Here is a 26,486-nt window from a genome sequence, read left to right as displayed (position 1 = left end):
AGATCTTTGTTCTGCTCATACAGCAGAATCGTCTTAAACATCTTACATCTTGGAGCCTCATTTTCTTCTCTGTAAAATATTGGGTTCGCTAGCCTATTTCAGGCATCTCTTAACAAGACTAACAACCCCATGGAGTGGCCACAGGAGACACTGGAGGGATGGGGTCGATGGTCACGGCTCTGTGCACACACATCCCCATATAAGCGTCTGTTGTGATCAAAGCAGTTATACTTTATTGCTCACACGTCCAAGGAAGATTCCATTTGAACGAAAGATTTCCACATCTGCAAAAACGTGTTTAAAAACTACTGGACTGCTCGAGCTCTGTTATCACTTCCAGCTATAGAACTCGAAGCTTTGATGACGCTATGATATAGAGAAGTAAAATTTGACCCAAATCTGCAACCACTAGGGCTGTTCCAACAATAAAATGTCTTGCTTTGAATAATAATGAGCTGCCTCTCATGAGGGGGGCGATTGAAAACTACTTATCAGATAAGCTACAGAAGAGACCACTGCATTAGCTGGAATATTTGGTCAGATCACTTCTCAAGCCCTTCTCACGTCCAAGAACCAAAAATTCTACATTCTTTCAAGGGTTTTCCGTTCACTAGTAAGGAGCACAGTTTGGTGGTTTCCAGCAAGGGCTTCGAAATCAGATGAACATGCGTGAGAATCCTGGTCCTAACCCTCACCAGCTGTAAGACGCTGGCCAAATTAATCTGAGTCTCAGTTTCCTCATCAGTGAAATGGAAATAATAATACCTGCTCCATAGAGTATATTAAAGATTCAGTAAGATGGTCCATGTGATACACTCCGCATAGATGCGTCGCATAAAAACCAGTGCTCAGTAAATGGTAGATCTTACGATGACGATGACAGAGAAGGAGGAGGAGGAGGAGAAATGCGAGGGGGAACGTCCAGACTAGGAAACCAAATTATTCCTAACGCAACTGGCTATTATACGTGACAATATATTATATTACAACAATATATGACATATATTATTATATGTGACAATCACATATGTATAGGTGTGTGTGCCCAGGGACGTATGTGTATACACATGGACACACACACACACACACACGCACACTCCTTTCTCCAGAGGCAGAAACTTAAAGCAGGCAAGGCCAATTCACAAACACAGGAACAAATTACATTATACCAGCCAGCGAAGGAAACGAAAGTCTGAAAAGAATAAAAGGAAGAGGAGCAGGCTCCAAATATATTTGTTTGTCACGTTGATCAAAACACAGATTCGCTCGTTTCTTAGAGAATAAAAGGCTCTCCAAGAACAATTCTAACTGTGAAGTGTTTCTAAGAATCTTGTTAAAAATAACCTAACATAGGCATGGAAACAAGACGAGACGTTCAGAGATCATTTTCTGAAAAGGAGGTTCTTGGCTCTTGGCTTGAATCTAACCCAGAGCACACACACAGTTGTTTGTTTCTATAACCAGAAGCTGTTCACTGGGTCTCCTCGCGCACGGGTTGGAGACGACGTCACAGGGCTTCTAGAAGAACGGCAGCTAGAACCTCCTGCATGCCTCCGTTCGCCGCGGTTCCCATATCCTTGCAGGTGAGGTACTTCTGAGCCTGCTGCTCAGGAACCATCCCGCCCCTTGTCAGGAGGCTATTATGATGATTTTGGCACCCAAGTGCTTCCCTCCACCACCTGTTCTGACAACCAACCAGCGTTCGCGTGACAGGAGGCTCGTTCTGCTAACCTGCGTCTCTGACTTTTCGCCTCGAAAGATGCTGATGCTGACAATGAGAACTCAGTTTATCAATAGCTGCTGTGTTCCAGGATCCATATGTACAGTATCTCACACAAGCCTCACAACACTTTTATGAGCAAGGGCCATTTAGAACAGGAAGAAGTTGAGGCACAGAAAGGGCCACTAACTTGCCCAGGGTCACATAGCTTCAAGGTGGCAGGACCTGAAGTCAAACTAAGGTCTGTCAAATACCAAGTCCTATGCATTTGGTCATGATATTAAACTGCTCTACAGTACTCTGGCTCCTCCCAGGTTGGGATATTGCCTTGTTATTTCCAGAGCCTGAAGTCCTGGCCCTGACATACGAGAAATGAAGAACGTGAATACCAGATTGAGGGGGATGTTTCTCTAATCTCAGCCTAGGGCTCCTTCTCCCTAAACATATTTAAATAGTAATTATGTTCGTATTAAGGGCTCAAGTGATAGAAATTTATCGTGATGGGTGGATGGGACAGTATTTTCCTCACACGGAATCACAGGCATTGAATCAGCTATGTAGCACGGAGCATCTATACAGCCTGGGGATAAATTTCTTCCTTAGATACGTCTAAACTTCCTCCCGTCCACAGACTGCCAGAAGAATCCTAGACCAAAACAGAATGGCCCTTGACATTGACACTATTACCTCTGGCACATTTCTTCCCACTGGCCATCTTTCCAGAAAGTCTCCAGCTCCAACCAAATGAAATAAAATGACTGAGGTAGGTCTTGCTCCCTTCTCGAGTGTAGCTGCACTGTGGGAGGATCTCTTGCGGTTCCGTAACTCACACAACCACAAAGGAGGGATCTGAGGGCGTTTCCTTAGACCTCCCGCCCCTTCCTCCGCCATGCTCATTCAAGTCAACGCTTCCAGTGACCAATGTTGACCACCACTTCTTTTTTTCAATGTTTATTTATTTATTTAGGGAGAGAGAGAGAGAGAGAGAGAGAGAGAGCGAGCAAGCCAAGAAGGGGCAGAGAGAGAGAGAATCGCAAGCAGGCTCCATGTGGTCAGTGTGCAGAGCCCAATGTGGGGCTCAATGTCATGAACCATGCGATCATGACCTCAGCCAAAATCAAGAGTTGGGCGCTCAGCTGGCTGAGCCACCCACACACCCCTTGATCACCACTTCTAAGTGACTGGTGGTTGTCCCGATTTCTCCTATTTTATTCTACTTCTTGTCTACTTTAATCCCATTAGGAACACCCTAGAAAGGCAGTCCATGCCATGTTGTGCTGAAATACGTACTCTTAAAACTTCAGTCTTTGGTCCCTACTTCTCTCCCTGCAACCTTGAAGAACATGCCAGATCCCCTTTTCGTGTAACGGTCCTCAGATAAATTAAAAAAAAAAAAAAATGCTGATGACCATGATTTCCTTTAAGCTCTAAGCTCAGCCTCCCCTGTGCCTGACATTGTTGCTCCTAGGTCCTAGGTCCTGAATTCTGCAAGGGAAATCATGGTGCTTACCCTCTTCTGGACACACTCCAGTCTGTCGACACTCGGTGTAAGATGGAACTTTACCGCCTCTACGGGCCAGGGACCTGCATCCTGACACCGTGGACCGAACACACGTTTCCAAGGAGTATGGGTTTCTGGTGGGTCTCTTAGTGTGTTCTGGAGGCAATTCCTTCCTGAACAGCTGCTCCGACTAAATCGGGAGGGCTGTGTCCCTGCCAAGTACATGCTGTAAGAGAACAAGCTCACAGAGCCTGCCTGGTGGAAAGGGCTTTTCAGCAAGGTTACTGCCGGCACCGTAACCACAGAAATTCCGGGCCCTGCTTCGCAGGAGTGACACCAGTTATCGTGTTCTACAGGGTTTTGGTTTTTTTTTTCAACTTGTCTCATCTTGGGAATAGATGTGAGTTAAGGGACGCCACGTGGCGGGGTGTCTGGGCGGCTCAGTTCGGTTAAGCGTCCGACTCTTGATTTTGGCTCAGGTCATGGTCTCACGGTTTCATGAGTTCCAGCCCCACATCGGGCTCTGTGCACTGACAGCAGGGAACCTGCTGGGGATTCTCTGGTTCCCTCTCTCTCTCTGCCCCTCCCCTGCTTGCACTCTCTCGGTCTCTCTCAAAATAAAGAAACAAAACAAAACAAAAACGAAAAACAAAGAGGAGTCGCGTGGTGCAGGGCACTGCAGTGGGCAGGTAAAAGCATACATTGTCCCCTGGCGCTGGTAAAAGACCCCTCTTGCTGTCGCCTGTCAGTGGTAAGGAGAGTCTGTGTTGCGAAGCCCAGAGAATCCGTTTCAAGCAGGGTTTCTCAACCTCAGCACTATGTTGCAATTTGGGCCAGACAATTCTTTGTTGCAATGGGGCCGGGGGCTGCCCTATGCATAGTTGGAAGCTTCGGCAGCATCTCTGGCCGAAATCCACTGATGTCAGGAGCCCCCGCCAGTTAGGAACACCACACACGCTTTTGGACATCGCCACATGTCCCCTGGGTTACAAAATTGTCCCCATTTGAGAACTAATGGGTTATGCCCACACTAGCTCAGTATTTAAGACGTGGAACGAGGCCTAAACTTGAAGGCACTTCCCTGTTCTATTGGTGCTGAAAGAAACAAGGACTCCTTGGGGATTGACACAGGCTCCCTGCTCTGGCCACCGAACCAAGGAATCTCAATACTGCAGTACTCCTGACCTCCTAAAACAGAAGCATTTCTGGTCCCCAACTGGACCCTTTATATCGAATCTCCACCAGTGGAGCCCAGGCTCAGGTACTAACAGCTCTCCAGTAGCTCTAGTGTGATCCAGGGTCAAGGGTCAGAACCCCACACCACCCTGCCTCCATTCGTGACCCCGGACCACTCTGGGCGTCTCTGGAGCTGGGTGCGGTTTCGAAGTCTGCCCTGCAGAGTGTCATGCCTGACCCCTCTCTATTGTGGGCGCCAGTCTCAGAGGGCTGGTACACGGAACCTCAACACCGTAGCACCAAGTCCAGCACCTGCAGAGCAAAAGAGGAACACCAAAGGCACAGACAACGTACGTAGCTGGTTCGGCATGGTTAGCACGTTTTAGATTGGGTCAGAGAAATGCCGACAGGTAATTTAAAAGCCAGAAGGCATATTCAAAATAACAGTCCCAACTGTTCAGCATGAGGCATAATATACCCAGGAAACAGGTCTTGTCTCCTGTTGCTTAAACAATTATTTATAAACAGTGTGATTAATTTAATTTAATTCATCCCTGGTTTTTCTTCCAGTCGAGGGAGGGCGGCATTCCTTGCGTGGGAGCAGTGTTTAGAGAGCACAGAGATTTCTATTGACTCATTTCTTACGAAATGCTTATCAGGAAAGCTGAAAAAATAACTGGAGAAGTTTGTTTAACCAAGATATGAATGATGTTATATATACAATTATAATAACAGCAGTTACACCAGCTTCCGTTTATTGAGCACTTTCTGTGTAAGAGGAGCTGGGCTCAGCTCTGCACATACAGTCTCGTATTTAACCTTAACAAAGGCCCTAGGAGATGGGTTCTCATAGTATTGCCATTTCACAGATGAAGGAACAGAGACCCAGAAATGTCTGGTCACATGTTAACATTTGTATCAATAGTAAGGGACAAGTCTCAGGACTAAAACCCAGGTGTGCCAACCCCCCGGATGACAGCCATCATGCGTTTGGTTTCATAACTCAAGTTCACCTCCCTCTAAGTCAGAGGTGGGAACTTTTCCTCGAAAAATGTCTCCATGGAGGGAATAATGCTTAGGCCTCAGCACTTCGGCCCAAAAGAGGGCATCCTGGAGGGCAGCTTAAGCCACTTGATTACTAAGCTTCAGGTTAAGGGGAGCTCTTCTGATGTTGTTATTCTGTTTTCCTGGTGTTCTCTCAACAAGGGCAATGTTTCCTGAGAGGCTGCTTTAGGTTGTGATTGGGAAGGACGAGGGACAGGCCAGCTTCCTGGTTGTGTGAGCAGTGCAGCCAGACAGAAACCCAGGTCTTGGTTTAATGCTCTGTTTGCTGCCATATTGAAATTCTTAGTAAGTTTATCTTTGAACCTGTGAAGTCTGAGGGACAACGGAACATGCACCAGTGATATCTGGGGCACTGGCGAGCACAGGCTATAGGTGCATGTGTGTGTCCGCCATAGTTCCTTGCTGCCTCAAAACGTTAATGATACCCCATGAGCACAGGATTCTGGTCGACTCGCCATGCCTGAAGTATGCCTCAGAGCAAATACAAGGTGAACACATCATACATAGAAAGTGTTTTTCCTGTTTTCCATCGTCCCTTGGTCAGCAACTTCTACAATATGTTTACCAGGGAATTCTTACTGAATTCTCACAGATCACAGGTCCACTAGAATCCTACGCTCATGCTTCATATCAACATGTGTACGACTGACTAACTGGGAACACAGACAGCCCTGAAGGCCACGGTTTCCATCTGACCAGAACTTGGCAAATGCACGAGGAAGGCAGTGCTGCTTGAAGGAGGAGGAACCACCAAAAAACCCTCTACCGTCTTGTATTTGCCAACCACTTCTGCTGAAAATATCAACATAGAAAGAAAGGATGAGATATGGCCAATCACGGCTCTTTTCCCTTTTAGTCCGTCTTTACTCATCAGTTAGCTGAAGGTAGCGTGTTAGTGGAAAGTGTGTACTCTCAAGAGGTGAGGTACAAACACTTGCATGAGTTTTGTGCACTGGCTGGTAAAAACAAAGTCCATAAGCACCCTTGAATTGTCAGATACGATTTGCATGGTTCGTGTCATTTTGGTGATTCCATACACGTGAAATGCTCTCATGTTTGCATTTAAAACTGGCTTTGGGTACTACAAATGGTAAATCTTTGCTAACAATTTAAAATTAAATTTTACTTTCCTACTAGAGGACAGGTAAATAGCAAAGAAAATATGCCATGACGAGTTAAGAGAGAAACTGCAGATCAAAAAAAAAAAAAAAAAGGCTTTACATATTAATACTTTCAGTGGAAGCCTTTATCTGCCTTTGACCAAGGGACCCTGAAAATTATGCCGCTAGCCCTGGTGGAGGCTGCAGGATACGAGGCAAGGTCATCCTCAAACCATCTTCGATTCACCCAGATTCAGTCTGCACTGGCTCAAAACAATGAGCTAACTGTTGAATCCAACTATAACCTCCGGAGTTCAAGGTAAAGGCCACAAAATGGCTGTTAAATGTCAAACAGCTTTCCAACATTAGCCGAAACCTCTCAGGATCCAAAGTAAGAGCACACCTAAATTATTGGCTCACCCATGGGTAATCTAGACCGCGGTGTGAAAACCTCTGTTTAAAAGGGGAATTCTGGTGTGTTGAGATTGAAAGTTGGGAAGCAGCAGCACAGTGAAAAAAAAAAACAAGGACTCCGGTTATGGGATTCATAAATATTTTTTTTTAAGGGGTGAAAACTTATTTGAGTATACCTATTCCAGGTGGTTAACGGGATTTGATAAGAGCGTCCATCCAGTCAACCAATAAGGGTATTAACTGAGCAAAGGGCTATACCCTCGGGGAACTTTCGGAAATAAAATAGACATGTAACCTGCCCTTATGTACTGACAGTCCGGCTGGGGGCACAGGTAGTAGATAATTAAGCAGCAACTAAATACAAGGATAACTTCTGACCATTGTTATTTATCAAGGAAACAACAAAAAGTAATAGCCCGGAAAAAAAATGCTTTTCTCCTACTGGTTTTTAGTTTTCTTTGCCTCTTTCTCACTTTTTTCTCTCTATCTTCATATTTTCCTCCCCTATCGATTCCCTATTTAAACCTGAATATGTTGTGCGTGGCAATGTCAAAGACTTATATGGCGCATCCGTCAGAATTGCCTTATTTATTATTGAGCTTTGGTTGATAACACTTCGTAAGTCCGAAGGAAAGCATATGCTGCCTTATTCCAGACAGAAGGCTCACAGAGCTCTAGAGCTGTTTTCTCCAGTAGAACTTGCTACAATAATGAAAGTATTCCATTTATAACATGCGGCTACTGAGTGTTTGGAATGTTAATGGTTACCCTATAGGACAACACAGCCCTAGAGATTCCCCAAGTCAACAAAAAACCCCTGTTTATCAGGCAGATTGATGGTGGGTAAGGAGGACAGCAGCCAAGAGCCAAGTCAGACAAACAAGAAGTTCTCTGGGAAGTGCTGGCCGAAATTCTCAGCCTTCTGAGGAGCCAGGTGAGTGTCCCAGCTTTGGGCGAGGTCTGCACCTGGAGAACCAGGGAGTCATCTCAGCCTGGCCTGGGAGCAGAGAAATCCATCCCCAAAGCTAAACTCTCCATGCCGTCTCTGCATTGCTAAGCATGCAGTCTTAGCTATTTACCTAACTTATAAATAGTCTGTTCTCATCACATCATTATCTCTCCCCTGAGGACAGAGCTCTGCAGTTAGCAAAGCAATTTCACCTCCATTACCTCGTTTGATTTTCACAATGAGGTAGTGAGACAGGCAGGCCAGGGATTATTTACCCAAGAAGCCAACAATGGAATCCTCTGTGGATTTCATGTAGAGAAAAATTTCTGTTCTAAGGTTACACTCAATGCCACAAATCCTTACTCTGCCTTGGACCATCGAGGGCTACTCTCCATAAAGACAGTCAAACAGAAGAGAAGCGAGCCTGGGGAAAGGGACAGAAACATTCCTTTACCCCTTGTCAAGCCTCACAACGCGCCAGGCCCTTTACTAGGCTCTCCTCAGAGAGGAGACTCCTCAGGCAGCAGTGAACAGCACTGGCAAGATCCTTGACATTCATCCAATGGAAAGAGAGCCTCATCAGTGACGACGAGGAAACTGTTGGTTAGGTAGCAATCCCTCCAGCTCCCAGTAAACCTTGCGCACGATCCCGGTGATGTCCACTGTGCTGTGATTATTTGCTCGTGTGTCTCTTTCTTCAGTGAGGCTGTGAGCTCTGTGAGATACCGAGTCTCATTTTTCTCTCTCTACCACCCCCCTACACAGTGCATGGCAAGTCGATGCCCCGTGCACAGTTACTGTGAATCAAACCTAATAACCTACTCAGAACCTAATAAATCACCTTTCAGAGTCTGCAAACCTAGGCTTCTGACGAGTTTCCTGTAGTTTCAAAAGAAAAATCTGGATTTTTTTTTTTTCTTCTGCTCTCCGCAGTGAACCCTTCACAGTATCTTTGACTTCTCCTTTAGGAAAGTATTTAAGTTCCCTTCGATAAAGATCTTACATTTTTATTTTGCACTTTTTTTTTAAGTAACTTTAGTGACTGCTCCTGTGGATGGTGGTATTTTTACTGATCCACATTCTAACTGGTGATTTCTAGTATGTAGGAATCGCTGAATGTTGAGTTAGTTATACAGTATCTGGACATCCTTGTGAAATGTCTTCATTTTCAGTTTACTGTGGGATTTTCCCGGTAAATAACCATAGTCACAGCTTTGCTCTTTTTTCTAAGTTTTATACTTCTTATTTCTCCTTTCTGTCATTTGGATTTTGTATGCAATGGTGAACAGCACAGGTGATGAGGCAACCTGTCTTGTCCCTGACTTGAGTAGGAATGGAGTCAATGTCTTCTCACTGGGTGATTTCTTCCTTCTCTGCCATTATGTCTGATGGGAGTTTCATAGAGTGGGCAAAGTGACTCTTCTATAAGACTAAGACAGACTGGTGGATGGGGAGAACAACTATAGAGCCAAGTTAAAGAAGTGACAAGGAGAGAGAAGCTGGCCCCAAATCCACTAAGAATCAGTTCATACAAATGACGAACCTCTTAGAATCCATTGCCCATACACTGGCATTATGCCTCCTCCTCCTCCTTCTTTTTTTTTTTTTTTAATGTTTATTTATTTATTTGAGAGGCGGGGGGAAGGGGAAGAGAGAGGGAGATAGAGAATCCCAGGCAGGCTCCACACTGTCAGTGCAGAGCCCAACATGGGGCTTGATCCCATGAACTGTGAGATCATGACCTGAGCTGAAATCAAGAGTCAAATGTTCAACGGACTGAGCCACCCAGGTGCCCCTATGCCTCTTTCTAATATATGTGGGCATACAAGTTAAAACTGCCCCAAGAAACATATATATGACAATAATTCATGTTTGGAAACTATTTTTTTTTTAATTTTTTTTCAACATTTATTTATTTTTGGGACAGAGAGAGACAGAGCGTGAACAGGGGAGCAGCAGAGAGAGAGGGAGACACAGAATCGGAAACAGGCTCCAGGCTCCGAGCCATCAGCCCAGAGCCCGACGCGGGGCTCGAACTCACGGACCGCGAGATCGTGACCTGGCTGAAATCGGACGCTTAACCGACTGCGCCACCCAGGCGCCCCTGGAAACTATTTTTAAAAGGCTATGTAACCTACCTGTCTAGACAAACTACTTCAGGAGCCAATCAATGGCATTTTCACTTCTATTTTGATCATGAGCTGGATATTCCAAAGAAGATGCTTATCTCACAGAACACCAAACACAACTGCAGACATCTCTGCTACATGGTACATTATTTCATTCAATTTGAGTGGGCAAAGTTCTCTAAGACTGTCTTGCAAAAGCTTATTTTATTTCTTTGGTTGCCCATGTGTTTGTTCAATAACAAAATGTAATACAAGTCAAAGGACTACGTGGCTAGACCTACTATTCCAAACCACTGAGGCAGACTGGCCTGTTTTTAATTCAACCTGGAAAAGCAGAATTCCATTTTCTCAAGAAGACTTTAAGAGAAAAAGGCCCCACAGTTTCAGAGTGTTGTCATGACCCGGCTCTCCCCAGTGTGATTCTTAGGTCGCAGACTAACTCCTCTATACCTTATAGATTCTCAGGAAAGGCAAGATGATTTTCAGTTTTGAGTGTTTTAATATTTCATTAGCCTGCAGACAATCATGAAGACTTTGTGTGATCTTGGGCCAGTTAGATACTCTCTTTAAACCCTGGATTTTCTCACTGTTAAAATCACGATAATTACAATAGCAGCCTACTCGGTTGTTGTAAAAAATTAAATGCAGTAATGCATTCAAAGTTCTTAAATTCAGTAACTGGCACTTTTTTTTTGAGTTATGCTCGGCATCATAATCATTATTAATAACACAGAATGACATGAATTTGTCAATGGATGCTTTGCATGAGGAAATGGAGTTGCACTTATCAAGTTCCAATTTTTATTTTATTTTATTTTTAACTAATCTCCTACTCAACATGGGACTCGAAACTCAACGACCCTAAGATCAAGAGTCATGTGCTCTTTGGACTGAGCCAGCCAGGCACCCCTGAAATTCCAAATTTTAAACATGCAGCAGGAGGTTCAGGCATCATCTACATTTCTGTGGTTTACATTTTGTCACTATGATTAGATTTTGCATTTATTTAAAAAAAATTTTTTTAATATTTATTTATTTTTGAGACAGAGAGAGACACAGCATGAACGGGGAAGGGTCAGCGAGAGGGAGACACAGAATCTGAAGCAGGCTCCAGGCTCTGAGCTGTCAGCACAGAGCCCAACGCGGGGCTCGAACTCACGGACCGCGAGATCATGACCTGAGCCGAAGTCGGACGCTCAACCAACTGAGCCACCCAGGCGCCCCAATTTTGCATTTATTTTAGATCGAACTCCATATTTTCAATATCAGCTGATGGGTTTTTCTTTCTTAACGCTTTCCATCTGTCACTTATATGTTAGTTCTCCTTGAGAGCCACAGAAAGTGTCCAGGTTTAGTAACGTGGTAGGTGACAGTGGTACTTTTGGAGATAGAGGAGACTCAGGAAGTCTGGGGTGGGCGGGTGGGCAGGTATATAGGAGAGTTCTGTTTAAGGGACATTAAATGTGAGATTCCCGAGAGGCACCTATGTGAGGCTGTCAAGGAAGTAATTTGGATTTTGTGGTCTGGAGCTCAGAGGACAGCTCTGATCTAGAGCTACTAATTAAAAAGAGATTAATGGCTCATAGATGGTATTTAAAGCTATGGATGGTCAAATCACATTTAAAGCGAGAATGTCATTTGAGAAGACAATGAAGAACCGAGCCCTGAAGAACTCTAACATTTGGAGGCCAGATAGAGAAGGAAGAACCTATAAAAGATACTAAGAAGGAGTTGCTGGTGAGTCAGGAGGCAAACCAGGGAAGTATACTGTCCGGGAAAATGAATGTCAAAAACATTTCAAGAAGGAAGACAGGTTAACTGCAAGAGGCCAAATAAATAGCGCTTTTGAGCTTTGGAACTTTTATATGACAAAAGTCAACCCAAGTTCAAAAGCAAGCGGAAGAGAAGGGAAAGTTTGAAAATTATGTAACAAGGATTAACATTTAGATGATAATAAAGAACACTCAGAAATTCATAAGAAAAATACAACAAAGTTGTCACACAAAGCACGATGTATGTGAAAATGCAGTTCACGTAAGGATAAATATTTGCCAACAACTTTGAAATTAGTCAGCAATTAACTTAGAAGAGGTTCAACCTAACAAACCACCTGGAAAATGCAAATTCAGTGAAAGAACGTTTCTGTAATCAGCAAAATAGGAAAAGACGAGTAATGTACAGTGTTGGTGAAGGGAAGGAGTAGAGGCTACTCTCGTACGCTGCTGATGAGACTACAAATCTCTACGGCATTCTAGAAGGTCAACCTTAAAGTAAACCTAACATTTGTAAATGCACATATACATCAATAGAGCAATTTTATTTTGGGTAGCTATCTAAAAGGAATACATATGCACAAAGAAATGTGTTCAAGGGCATTAAAAACAGTACAGTTGGATACAGCAAAAGAATGGAAACCCCTACATATCCAATAATGGGAAATAAATCAATTTTAGTGTGTATTTTTAGTACAGAAGCCTATGGAACAGTTAAAAAGAATGATTTAGATCTAAATGTTCTGAGATGCAAGGATCTCTAAAATACATTCTTAAGGGATAGAAAGCAAGGTGCAAAAAAGTACATATAAAACGACCCCATTTATGTAAAATACAAGTGATAAGAAAGTGCTACAGTTTCATACTTTTGCATGTGGCTGTTCAATTTTCCCGACGCCATTTGTTGAAGAGACAGTCTTTTCCCCACTGTATATTCATTCCTCCTTTGTTGAAGATAAACCCAAAATGGAGTAAAGACCTAAATGTGACACCTGAAACCATAAAAATCCTTGAAGAGAGCACAGGCAGTAATTTTCTCTGACACTGGCCACAGCAACATTTTTCCAGCTATGTCTCCGGAGGCAAGGGAAATAAAAGCAAAAATACACTATTGGGACTAAATCAAAATAAAAAGTTACTGCCCAGTGAAAGAAACCACCAAAAAACCTACAAGGCAACCTACTGAATGGGAGAAGATATTGGCAACTGACATATCCAAGAAAGGGTGAGTATACAAAATCCATAAAGCACTGATACAACGCAACACCCAAAAGACAAACGATCCAATTAAAAAATTGGCAGAAGACACGAACAGACATCTCTCCAAAGAAGACCTTCACATGACCAACCGACACATGAAACGATGTTCATCATCACTTACAATCAGGGAAATGCAGATCAAAACTACAATGAACTATCACACCTGTCAGAATGGCTAAAATAAAAAAAAAAAAAAAACACAAGAGACAGCAAATGTTGGTGAGGATGTGAAGAAAAAGGAACCCTCGTGTGCACTGTTGGTGGGAATGCAAACTGGTGCGGCCACTTTGGAAAACAGTATGGAGGCTGCTCAAAAAATTAAAAACAGAACTCCCCCTACCCAATGATCCAGTAACTGCACTACAGGGTATTTACCCCCAAAATACAAAAACACTAATTCAAAAGGATCCATGCACCCTTGTATTTACTGAAACATTATTTACAATAGCCAAACTATGGAAGCAGTCCAAGTATCCATCAACAGATGAATGGATAAAGAAGAAGTGGGTATGTATACTGGAATATTATTCAGCCATAAAAAAGAACGAAATCTTGCCATTTGCAATGACATGGCTGGAACTAGAGAGTACAATGCTACGCGAAATCAGTCAGAGAAAGACAAATACCCTAAGATCTCCCTTCTATGTGGACTTTAAGAAACAGGGCAAATGAGCAAAGGGAAAAACAAAGAGAGAGACAAACCAAGAAATGGACTGTTAACTATGGAGAACAAGCTGATGGTTACCAGAGGGGAGGGTGGCGGGTGGGGATGTGGCTAGGGGATGGAGAGTAGGGAGTGCACTTATCATGATGAAAAAGAATAAAATAAAAAAGTAAAGTAAGATAAAATAAAATAAAAAAGGGAGAGGAATCTATGAATTTGTATGTTTTATGCAGGTTTGCAAATGCATTTAAAAAATCATTGGATTAGTTTCAATTGTCTTTGAGATGAAGGATAAAACCAGGACAAAAGCCGATTGTAGTTTTGATTATTTAGGTTTTATATTTCTTGAGTCCATCGGAATTTGTTGATGTCCAGCTCATAGGATTTTTAAGAAAAATATAAATTTTTCCTAAGGCGTATTGATACAATTGATCTAGAGAACTCACTGCACGATGTATGAATTTACTCATCAAGAGTTTAAGTTCCTAGTGTATGTCGGGCAGCATATTGGGTATTTGGTACGGACCAGTGAACAAAACAGGCAATATTCCTGTCCTTAGCAACCTGGGGGCTCAAAGCAAGCTGGGGAGCCCTGCAATGGGCTCCAACAGTCGTCTCTGCATAGGCTTCCCCGTCTTAGAAGATTTCTCACCCCCACAGAGGAGTATCTCAGACCAGTTTCCTGCAGTTTTCATTACCTCATTAAGAAATCACAAAAAATAAAGTATGGAGAGCACATCCACCAGCCACCTCTAAACTGTCATCTCTGTTTTACAACCACACGGCAGGTTTCCAGATGCGGCAGGGACGAAACACCGTTATCAGTCAGGTGGGTTTCTTGGGCTGTCCTGGAAAAGCCCCCCCCCCCCCCCCAGTCATAAACAACTGACTCCACAAATGCACTGCTAGAACATACAAGTGTAAGTCGTTGGGTGCCGGTACTGAGGCAGCTGCTGACTTAAATAGCTTTTAGGCGCCCCCCCACAGAAGTTCCTATATGCACACTTTACTACATGGTTGGATTCTTCCCATGACACTCGCTCAAGGCATAATGATCAGGGAAGAAGGTGAGCCTACAGGCGCAGCCTTTGAGGCTCTTGGAGCAGCTGGCATCACCATGCTAGGCTTTCACTACAAGTCAGACCACACTCGTAGCAGGAAATTGAATTCAGGCTTCTGAGCAGTCTCGGAGGCGAATTTCACTTGCAATCCCTATTTTGCCTTCTTCCTTTCTTACACATGCAAATGAAAGTTCCTCAGTTTTGGGTTGCCAGGACAGCTGAATACTGTCATCAGAAAAAATTAAATGCTTGTGTCAAAGAAGGAGCCGCTTTTTTAGAAATTCCTATGCATCTTGGGGCAAAGGAAAGCGAATGCCGTTGACAATTCATTCGTCTTTGCCATAGGACGAATGTACTTTTACATATGGTTTTTCATGGCTGAGAAAAACTCTAGCCCGGGGGAGCCAGAACATTTTCAGGGTTTAGAAGCATCATGACTAGTCACTGAACATTCAACTCCACAGTGACCCCCCATCTCCATCAACCTACGTGACCTTGGGTAAACCACTTGACCTTCCCATGCTCTTTCACATGCCATTTCCTTCCTCATGCTGTTCTATCTGCTAGAATGACTTCCTTGATTTCTCCTCCAAGTCTCCAATTCTTAAAAAATGCTGTCCTCTGAAACTTTCCCTGATTTTCTTAAGCCAAATCAGCTTCTTTCCTCCTCAAACCCCCCCTTCTAGATGATCTCCCCTTCCATTACATCAGTTATCACATGGTGTTACTGTTGCATATTTATCCTTCTATTTATTTTGTTTATCACGTTATTCTGTGGCCATCTTAGGATATCAAGCAGTATGTTACTACTACTGCTCCTACTGACGTTAATAATATTGTTAGTCATATCATGAGTGCTTACTATGTGTCAGTCCCCATATGGATACATTATTTCTAATTGTCACAATGGCCCTATGAAGTGGATATTATTATTATTACTATGTTTTTTAGAGTGGAGTAAAATAAAACCAAGGGAGATTATACAAATGATTAGTAGTGGCATTGAGTCAAAATAAAGTCTGTTTTACTTTAAATCCCATGCTGCTAACCACGGCTGTAAAACACTACCTAATAAATAACAGTAGATAATATTTACTAACTGCTCACCTAGGTATCAGGCTCTATACTGTGTGCTCCACACACATCAGCTAATTTGATCTTCATAAAAACCCCATGATGTAGATATTGTGAACATGATCTCATTTTTTTTTTAAATGAAACGAAATTTCACAATGTTTAAATGACTTGCCCAAGGTCAGAGAACTGTGGAGAGTGAATCTGAATACAGGCCAGTCTCTCCCAGAGCCTGAGTCCTTACCCACTATTCTACCTCATGACCAGATGGTAGAATTTTCTTTAATCCTTATAAACATTGCCCAGGTTTTCAAGAATAATCCTTCTGGAAACAAAAAACTGGAGAGGTAGCCCTTCCGAGTCACGCAAGCCAACAAAATCTATCGAGCCCCTGACACTCACCTTAGCACATGTGTGGATCCATTAATGGTTGTGGTTGAACAGGGCACAGCCTGGCCCAGAATGGAGGGTCTTCGGTAGCGCTCATCATCACAGCAGAGGATGATGAGGAAGGCACGTCTAAAAGACTTATTCAAGAAGGCGTAGAGAAAGGGGTTCAACCCAGAATTGATGTAGCCGAGCCAGAGGAAAGCGGTCCACACCTGCCCGGGAACAGTGTAGTCTATGAATGGATCCACAATATTGGTGACAAAGAATGGAGCCCAGCAGAGGCAGAAACAGCCCATGATGATGCACAGGGTCTTGGCGGCTTTGGTCTCTGTCCTCATGCGATGAGTGCTGTGCTGGTCGGCCGGCTGGGGCCTGCCCTCTGAGGGGGCCCCTGCCCGTTGTAACATCTGGATCTGGTGGGCATGTTCCTTCGCTGTGACGTAGATGCGATAATAGGCCAGCACCATGAGGAGAAACGGGATGTAGAAGGCCACCACAGAGCAGGTGATGGCATAGGGCTTGTTGACCATGAAGATACAATACGTAGAGTTAGAGTTCTGGTTGAACTTCCTTTTTTCTATCTGAGAGTTGGAGAGAGAGAATAATGAGGGAAGAAGGGAGAAAAGGGAAGGAAAAAGTGAAGAGAAAGAAGCAGGAGGGGAAAGAGGAAAATTGTAAGAAAAGAAAAAAAGATGGAAAAGAAGAGAAAACGAGGAATTGGAAGGGAGAGAGAAAAGGAGGGGAACAGAGAAGGGCAGAGAAGGAAGAGGAAAATACAAGAGGAAAAGGAGGAGGGAAAAAGAGAAGGTTTATCAGCAAAATTCTCTTTTTCTTATTAGCCTACAGCACCTAGAATCACAATGATAGAAGAGAAACATGATTGCATCCCGGGGCGCAGAGGCATTGTCTGAGCACCAGGAGCTGAAGGCTCCAGGAAAGAGCAGAAATAAGACAGAGACAAAATCATCCTTCATTCCCTTTGCCCAGCAGATAGCAGAGTTAGCCTCTCCCTTTCCCTTCTGCCTGCACACAATATATCTGGTCGAAAAGGGCTTTGAACTCAGGCTCATCTTCCTCAGGGCTGTCCTTACATCTCAGCATTTCCCATATAAAATTTAGAATTAGCTTATCAATCTCCATACAAATCTTTGAGGATTTTGACTGGTGTCAGAATAGAATGATTGAGGGAAATGGACTCTTTCCCATGGTCAGCTTTCCAATTCACAAACATGGTAAGTCTTTCCATTACTTACATCTTTTGAAATTTACTTCAGTAATATTTTACAATGTTTGTGTGTAAATGTCTTGCATGCCTTTTGTCAGATTTATTCCTAAGTATCTGTTATTCTATTGCAAATGGTACCACGTTAAAGTCCTTAATCTTAATGGTTTGTTGCTAGTACGTAGAATTCAGTGAAGACTTTTTTTGTATGGCTATGTATCTAGCAACTTTGTTAAATTCGTTATTAATATTTCATTTCTAGATTCTTATGAATTTTCTCCGTAAGTACCCATGTGACCTGCAAATACTAAAAATTTCATTTCTTCCTTTCCAATCTTAACACCACTTTCCTTGCATTATTGACCTCGATAAGACCTCCAGTGTAATTTTCAATAGAACAGGTAATAGTGGACACCATTTTACCCTCCCAGTTTTAGGAAGGGAGTTTCAATTTTTTACTATTAAGTATGATACTTGCTAGAAGTTTTTTATGGATGCTCTCTTCTATTTTCAGTTTGATGACAATTTTTTTAAATCATGAACAGATACTGAATTTTGTCAATGAATTTCTGGCAATACAGAGATGATCACGTGGGCTTTCCTTCTCTCTTGTATTAATATGGTGAATTACAGCGATTGTGTTACATTCCTGGAATAAACTTCACTTGTATTAGATACAATGACAGACTGGATCTCTTTAAAAGGTAGGGGCGCCTGGGTGGCGCAGTTGGTTAAGCGTCCGACTTCAGCCAGGTCACGATCTCGCGGTCCGTGAGTTCAAGCCCCGCGTCAGGCTCTGGGCTGATGGCTCAGAGCCTGGAGCCTGTTTCCGATTCTGTGTCTCCCTCTCTCTCTGCCCCTCCCCTGTTCATGCTCTGTCTCTCTCTGTCGCAAAAATAAATAAACGTTGAAAAAAAAAATTTTTAAAGGTTGAAAGGCTTTTCTCCCTAGTATAAACTCTGTCTGCTGACAGCTCTGAGTTCTCAGCCTTGTCTAGGAAGAGCCTTTGGCTGAAAAGAGCTGTATAATCCAATGACACTTCCTGCCTGAGGTCAGCCTGTATACAGTGTGAATATACACACGAACATATGGATAACAATTATATATAATACACACATATGCAATTTTATCTGTGTGCACATTTAGTGTCTTGTCTCAAGGTATATTCTAAGGTTATAGTAGAACTCCCTATTGAATTGACATTTTTCTTATAACGAAATCTCTTTATCTCAGGTAAGATGACGTGCCTTAGTTTTATTTCATCACAGCTACACCACCTTTCTTTTGATTAGTATTTGCATATTGTAGTTTTCCATTATTTTATATCAACCTTACTGTCACCTTACATTTCATGGGCCTCTCTTACAGGCAGCATATATTATGTATTGATTGGGTGATGAAAATATTCGGACCAGAACTTGCAGGAACCTAACTCTGTATTCCTCCTAGGGGCAAAGCTATTCAGTATTTGCTAATTTAGTATTTGTGGCAACTTTATAGAACCTAATTACTGTGAATGATGAGAATCAACTGTACCTGTACTGCGAACATGCGGGTTGTGTTAGCGTCTCCCTAGGCCAATTCAATGTGCAGATGAGTGGAAAGATATGAAATGCAATCACGGCACCATGGAGCGAATACGAGGCATGTTCATAGCAAGCAGGTGCCCCCATTCCCCAGCTGCGGGAGGTAAATGGGGGATGCCCCCCCCTCACTCTTGAAATGAACAGCGGTTCTCTAGATTCTTTCCCTTAGAAATTCTATATCCGGAGGTAAGAGTGCAGCACCCTTTTTTAAAAGTTCTGATTCACAAAACTTTATGCTTCCGAAGGTCTTCTCCATTAGGGAGGAAGTTTAGCACAGAGATCAAGAGCACAGACCCTGGAGGGCAGGAAGCTTGAACTTAGCTAGAGTCACCACTACTCCCTGCCAATCTGACGTTAGCTAATAACTGCACCTCTCTGATGCTCAGTTTCCTGAGGACAATGATAGGATCGACTTAACAGCACTGTTGTGAGGCTTGCAAGAGGTTCACAGTAATAACAATTAAGTGAACATGGGGCTCGGCAAACAGTAAGCGCTCAACATTTGTTGGCCGTGTTGCTACTCTACTGGTTATTGGAAACTTGAATTTCATTTCCCTTGAGATTGGCAAGGCTGAAAGTTTGAGAGAAGAAGGATAGGATTCAAGAAAATATCCATACAGTCTCCCTTGTATGAATCCCCTTTAACTTCTCCACTCCTTTGTCCCCAGCATTTCTTTCAGAAGCCCAAGGAACTCTTGTTCTGACATACCACATGCAAATCCTGGCCCAGCCTTGGCTTGGATATCCTTTCCTGGACAAAGAACAAGGCAAGATTAGGGGCTAGGGACGTGGTGGAGAGAAGAACAAGCAGCTTCTACTCTAACTGGTCTTGTGGGGCTGGAGCTTGCTCTCGATCTTTCCTCTCCAGTCCCCTTCCTACCTCAACACGGCCCTGGACCGAAGGTTAGAGCGACCGCCTGACAACTTCCTTAGGGAACATATATCGCTGCTAGTGAACACGCACCATAACTTTTGATCCTCATTGCGAGTTTGGCACTAGGAGCATACTGGGTCAGAGCTGGAAATCTCTGGAAGATCATCCGGACAGGGGCTGGCAAATGCCTGGCTCGTGTGCCACACTCTGCTCTCCTACTCTCTGGGAGACACTTCCCCACTGAAGACCAATGCACCTTCTCACTGCAGTCCTTCAAGGTCAGGGACAGAGCTGGACTCAGGGTCCAGTTCTCTCGACTCCTGACCCAGGCTTCTCTTCATTCTCTGGAAGCCTCTACCCATATGACATGTTTTCTGCTGGTCACTGGCAGCCATGAAATGGGACGAAGGCCCCTTGGGGCACATCACATGTCTCAGGCTCTCTGGTCTGAACACCAAGCTTTGAGTACCTGTTGTGCTATTTGACCAGCATGTTACTTTACCTTTTTGAGCCTGATATTCCTCATCTGGATGAGATGACGGAAGGATGTTATTAGGATGCTATGTTAAAGTCTGAGCGTATTTTCTGGCATCCAACAAATATTCGAAAATGTTAGCTTGCCTTTTTTTGTTGTTGCTGTCGTCACTTAGATCACTATCAGAATCTTTCTGGGGCACCTGGGTGGCTCAGTCGGTTGAGCGTCCGACTCTTGGTTTCGGCTCAGGTCACGATCTCATGATTTGTGTGACTGAGCCTGGCATCAGGTTCTATGCGGACAGTGCAGAGCCTGCTTGAGATTCTCTCTCTCTCTGCCCCTCCCCAATACATGCGTGCGTGCATGTGCTCTCCCTCTCTCTCCCTCCCCCAAATCAATAAACATGTACATATATAAAAAAAAGAATCTTTCCTAGAATATCCACCCAACCTGATATTGTTTATTTATTTAGAATCTCAGGCAAATAAAGTAAATCAGAGATTAAAACAGCAGGCACTCTCTGCATAGGTACTCACCAGATCAATTATGCCAATATTATTCCAGCCTTGCATTATAGGGAGAAAAGAGATAAACGTGGGGATGACCCAGCAGCCTCCCAGCATTAACGCGATGCGCAGAGGGGTCATCTTGTTCCTATAGACCAGAGGCTGGCAGCAGATGGCATAATACCTGGAGAGAGAATAGAAGGTGTGGGTGCCACGGGAAAGGAAGAACGAGAGGGAAAAGGAGGGAAGAATAATTGAAGAGAACGAAGAGGAGAGAAGGAGCAGAGAGGAGAGGGGGGATAAGAAGACGAAACATCGGGCAAGTGGGAAATTAGAGGGGCAAGTAGAGCATAAGAGAAGAAAGAAAAGAGAAAATAATGGGAGAAAAGAGGAAGAGTGGGTAGGAGCGAAAGGGAAGATGCAATGAGAAAAGAACAGAGAACAGAAAAAGGCAATTACACAATGAAATGTGGTGTCGCCCCATGAGTTTCTGCGAACAACAATGTAAACATCTTCAGATCACATCTGAGAGTCACTGTCTGGAGTTGGCCCCACATCCCTCTTCCTCTCCCCGTATACGAAAAGCCTGACACTCCCTCACCTGACGGTCTGCTCTGTCTCAGGCGTGCTTCCGAAACTTACCTTCGTGCCTGGGCATTTCAGAAGATTCTGTCCAGCCCTCTGGACCGTAGTGCCCAAGGCAACTGCAGCCTCTTCGATAACAAGGTGATGTCTCCCAGGCTTGGCCCTACATCTGAGCTCTAAGAACTGTATCTCAGATTTGTCCCCATACTCTGAATTACCTGGCTATCTTGCAGTGAAATTCTAAGTCAGTGTTCCAGAGATTCCACTCCTCCCCTACATCAGACGCACCTGAGGAGGCCCATTTAAAATGCAAATTCCAAGCATCTCCTGCATCACAGTCTGTTGACTATTTGCCTCCTTCCATATGACAAATGGAAGTCATAACTGCTGTTTGCTAAAAACGTCCAGCCCTTCTGGGCACATGAGCTTCCTGGCTTCCTTGTGGTTGGATGAGGCCAAGTGATTGGTCTGGTCAAGGAGTTGGAAACACAACTGACGTGCATTACCTCTGGACCAGCCCATTTAAGTGTTTCTCTGATGCCCAGAAGGTAAAAGTTCGAATTTTCCCTACTCCATCATTTCCTGCCTACTGGTGGACACCACGTCACCCCTATTTACCCGGGTCTGCTCTTCTTCATGGAACTCACTGCTCATGGCTTTTTGAGTCCACGTTCTGCCAATGTGCTAGCCTCCTTCTTTCCTCCAGACAGAGATGCAACCTACTCTACTCAGTGATCTGGGCTCTAACTCCCAGACTGCTTCTTGCGTGCTATTCCAGTCTTGGAAATCACCACTTCCACACCCAGGCAACTGTGGGCATTTGACAAGAGGCACAATACCCCAGTAGGTCTATCGGCTATTTGTCTTTGGAAGAGTCACAGAATAAGCGCAAACAGAAAGCCTGGGGGCTAGGTCTGTTCTTTAAGATTTGATACCATTTAAGGATGAGACACCCCCTTCTACCCCTCATTTTATGCAATTTGCTTTAATTTTTCCCACCTCTTCTTTTCTTAATTCAAAGCCTAACTAATCTAACAATGGCTACATTCTTTGAAGAGGTGGTGGTAGGACGAGTTGGGAAAGAGGGTGGCATAAGAAAGCGAGCTGGTCCTGTGTTGGAACATGAGACGTGGGGGCCTCAGGAACTGAGAGGGCAGAATTACACCTTTCCCTCCAAGGCGTCAGGGAGCAGCTGACCACACTGTGCCAGCAAGCTTCCTGTGGCCAGTAACACAGTGGGTGTCCTGACCTGCACCAGAGTGCAAGAAACGACAGACCAAAGAATGGGAGAAAGGCTCCCCTGGGAACTCATTGTCTCTATCTATAAAACTAACACGGTGACAAAATCTGGCTAAAGATAGCTCAGCGGTGGAAAGAATCATGATTGGTTAGAATTCCCCCCATGATCTTGACTTATGAGAAAGGCCAATCGTTATCAGAATGACAGGTTTTTCTGAATGGCGGTATTAACAATCATACAGATTTATTATTAACATAGAATTAATCATGAATTTGGGGTATACGAAAATATTTTTTTAAAACGCTTTTAAAATGTATTTATTTATTTTGAGAGAGAGAGAGAGAGAGAGAGAGAGAGAGAGAGAGAGAAAGAGAGTATGAACGGAGGAGGGGCAGAGAGAGAGAGAGGGAGAAAGAGAGAATCCCAAGCAGGTTCTGCACCGTCAGCAGGGAGCCTGACGTGGGGCTCAAACTCACAAACTGTGAGATCATGACCTGAACTGAGATCAAGAGTCAGATGCTTAACTGACTGAGCCACCCAGGCGCCCCTACTTTTTTTTTTTTTTTTTTTTTTTTTTTTTTTTTTTTTTTACAAATTCTGCTCCTTTCCTCATGCACGGGAGAGTCTAGACATTTGGTGTTTTATCCATTTAGCATCCTTCCTCCTTTCTTTTGATAATAACATCCCAAAGCCATTGGGAATTACCTCTTCTCTGTCACTTTCCCGTTGTTGGGAGAGCAAATGATGGTGCTCCCGACTTTTCTGGCCAGGGAGTGACCCAGTCAGACTTTTTCCTGGGACTCTGAATGCCACGTGGAGTAATGCAGAGACGGGGAAGTAGCGAAGGTCTCTCTATACTACAGCAGCCTCCTGGTGGGGCTGGGAGTAACTCTTACTCCTTGGATTGTTGGGCAGCCATGATCTTGCCTTTCGGTCCTCTTTCTTTAGCTCCTCCTTTGATTAGATAAGCTACCACGTATCTTTCCAATAAACTCCCCCTTTTTTTTTTCCTTTGCTTAAGCTAGTGTTATGGATTGAGTTTGTCCCCTCTTCCTTTCCTAAAAAAGTATGTTGAAGTCCTAACCCTCAGTACCTTGGGATAGGACCTTATTTGGAAATCGAATCTTCACAGAGGTCATAAGATTAAAATGAGGCCATTAGTGTGGGCCCTGATCCAATATGGCTAATGTCCTTATAAAAAGGGAAATTTGGACACAGATTCAGATATGCTCAGAGACAGCAGATTGGAATGGTCTGAAGCTAAGAAGGGCCAAGGAAAAATCCTTCCCCTCTAGGTTTCAGAGGTAGCGTGGCCCTGTTGACATCTTGGTTTCAGACTTCTAGCCTCTAGAACCATGAGACGATACATTTCTTGTTCTAAGAACCCAGTTTATGGTACTTGTTATGACAGCTCTAACAAACTAATAAAGTTGGCTAAAGTTAGTCTCTTGCCACCAAAGTTTCCTGCATCAGTAAAAATGGTTTCGAATGTTAGACATGTCCTCCATAGATACTTTAAGTAAGAATGTCTTGTTTCATTCAATACACTTCCATATCATAGCTCAAAGTTATAACATCCCTTCATCTACCATATCAAAGAAGGCAATCGAGGGCTAAGTGTAGAACAGATATTGCCCTATCTTTACTGTATAATTTATGATTCTTGAGGTTTGGAATAGATGTTGAATAAAGGCAACATTTCATGAATTTCGATTGGATCTCCAGATCACAGAAATCCCAAAATTCAAAAAGACAAGCCAAAATTAAATACCCTGTGGGCCAAAAGGTAAGTTTGAGGAAGCAGGATATCTCACCTGAGAAGAGTCTTTAAGTTTCCATATGTGGACACAGATATTCAGAGGGTCATGTGGGGAAGACAGTAGAATTTACAGAAGAGGACTTCATAATATATAGTTATATTGGTGCCCAGAACACTTTAGTGGAAGTCTCTCTTTCTAAGTCTTGCTTGGCCAAGATGATTGTCTGATTCCCATGGTATGATAAATATCCTGTGCATAAGAAGATCTCCTCATGTTTGATGTGGGTGGGAGGATGGGCAAAATAGGTATAGAAGATTAAGGGGTACCAACTTCCAATTATAAAATAAATAAGTCATGGTGATGTTAAGTACAGCTGAGGGAATATGGTCAGTAGTATTTTAATAACCATATATGGTGACCAGTGGTAACTAGGCTTACTGTGGTGGTCATTTCATAATCTATGTAAGTGTCATATCACTATGTTGTACATCTGAAAGCTATATAATATTGTATGTCAATTATACTTCACTAAAAATAGTTAATTAGATTTAATTTTATTTTTTTAAGTTTATCTTGGGGGGGGTGGACAGAGAATGGGTGGGGGAGGGGCAGAAGGAGAGGAGACAGAAAATCACAAGCAGGTTCCCCGATGTTAGTGCAGCACCTGATGTGGGGCTCGAACTCATGAACCACGAGATCATGACCTGAGCCGAAGTCGAGAGTTGGATACTTAACCAACTGAGCCATCCATATGCCCCGATTAGATTTAATTTTTAAAAAATGAAATGGTCTGCTGTCCGGTGTCCATGTCCATGGTCTGCTGCCCAATGTCCTCACTTTAATTTGCGTTACCCCAGGTTACTAGAAGGTCCTGCCACAGAGGAGTCAATAGTGGTGACAGATTTCCCTTTGAAATTCAACTTCAAGAGGGATACTGTGAATGTCGTGCACATTTTACCAATCTTTTATACATTTGATCGATATATTCAGTGCCCTGGCCAGTGAATTCCTGAAAGAAAGTTGCTTGGACAGCCCATTCCATAGGGGCTCAGGTGGGATACATCGATGTGAAAGACGCACAGACTGTTGTAGAAATTGACTCTGGCATGATGTGGGGTGGTTGGGTGAGCCTGAGAAAAAATCCTTTATCTCCTACTTTAAAAATCAGTGATGAGTAAAAGGAAAAAAAAAATTTTAATTTTACTTAGATTGCACTGGCCAAGTTGCAAGTGATAGATCAGGATGAATAAGAACGAACATTGTGTCTAGGCATGTGTTTGACTTGAATCTTTCCCTCTACATCATTTTTAGCCTGACGCTACCTTACCATAGACATACTTTGATTTTTTAAGTAGCATGTGGTGTAAAGAACATGAGATTTGTATCTGGAGCTCAGATGACAGCACCCACTTGACTGATGGGTTCAAGATTCTTACCAAAGCTTTGGCCCTGTTGAGGCAGCTTCCCTGAATAAGCCACCACATATCCTTCTATCTTTCCCAATAACTTTCTAATCTTTGCTTTCTAGCAACGAATCAAGAAAAATAAAAATCCTTTCCAAGTCTGCATTCAAGAGTCTAAATTAGGTAGGTGAAAACAAACATCCCTGAATAAAATGATTAAAATAAAAATTGAGTTTGGGGGCGCCTGGGTGGCTCAGTCAGTTCAGCGTCTGAGTCTTGATTTCGGCTCAGGTCACGATCTCACAGTTCGCAGTTTCGAGCCCCAAGTCGGACTCCACACTGCACGGAGCCTGCCTGGGATTCTCTCTCTCTCTCTCTCTCTCTCTCGCGCTCTCTCTCTCTCTCTCTCTCTCTCTCTTTCTTTCTCTGCCTCTCCCCTGCTGTTCTCTCTCTCTCTCTCTCTCTCTCTCTCAAAACCAATAAATAAGCTTTAAAAAACTGAGTTTGAGTGTTATTTGACTAATGGAGCTTCCTTAAAAATTCTAACCTCTGTCAACAAA

At 43.4% G+C, this 26,486-nt stretch overlaps 1 protein-coding gene across 5 annotated transcripts in view; it reads right to left on the bottom strand.

Moving 5' to 3' along the window:
- The window catches only part of HTR4 (5-hydroxytryptamine receptor 4), a 176,719-nt gene that overhangs the window by 36,986 nt on the left and 113,247 nt on the right, over positions 1 to 26,486 (bottom strand). For 3 of the 5 annotated variants that reach the window (XM_045037135.1, XM_045037125.1, XM_023260627.2), the window contains exons 5-7: positions 20,969 to 21,122; positions 19,793 to 19,834; positions 16,288 to 16,856 (exon numbers count right to left, since the gene is read on the bottom strand). In XM_045037135.1, coding sequence (XP_044893070.1) covers positions 16,288 to 16,856; positions 19,793 to 19,834; positions 20,969 to 21,122 — 765 coding nt within the window. The remainder of the gene's footprint in view (positions 1 to 16,287; positions 16,857 to 19,792; positions 19,835 to 20,968; positions 21,123 to 26,486) is intronic. The other 2 variants (XM_045037148.1, XM_045037141.1) reach the window with 1 other exon arrangement.

Source organism: Felis catus, chromosome A1 (assembly GCF_018350175.1).
Source record: "Felis catus isolate Fca126 chromosome A1, F.catus_Fca126_mat1.0, whole genome shotgun sequence".
Taxonomy (NCBI): Eukaryota; Metazoa; Chordata; class Mammalia; order Carnivora; family Felidae; genus Felis; species Felis catus.
This window is presented reverse-complemented; position numbering and strand designations above follow the sequence as displayed.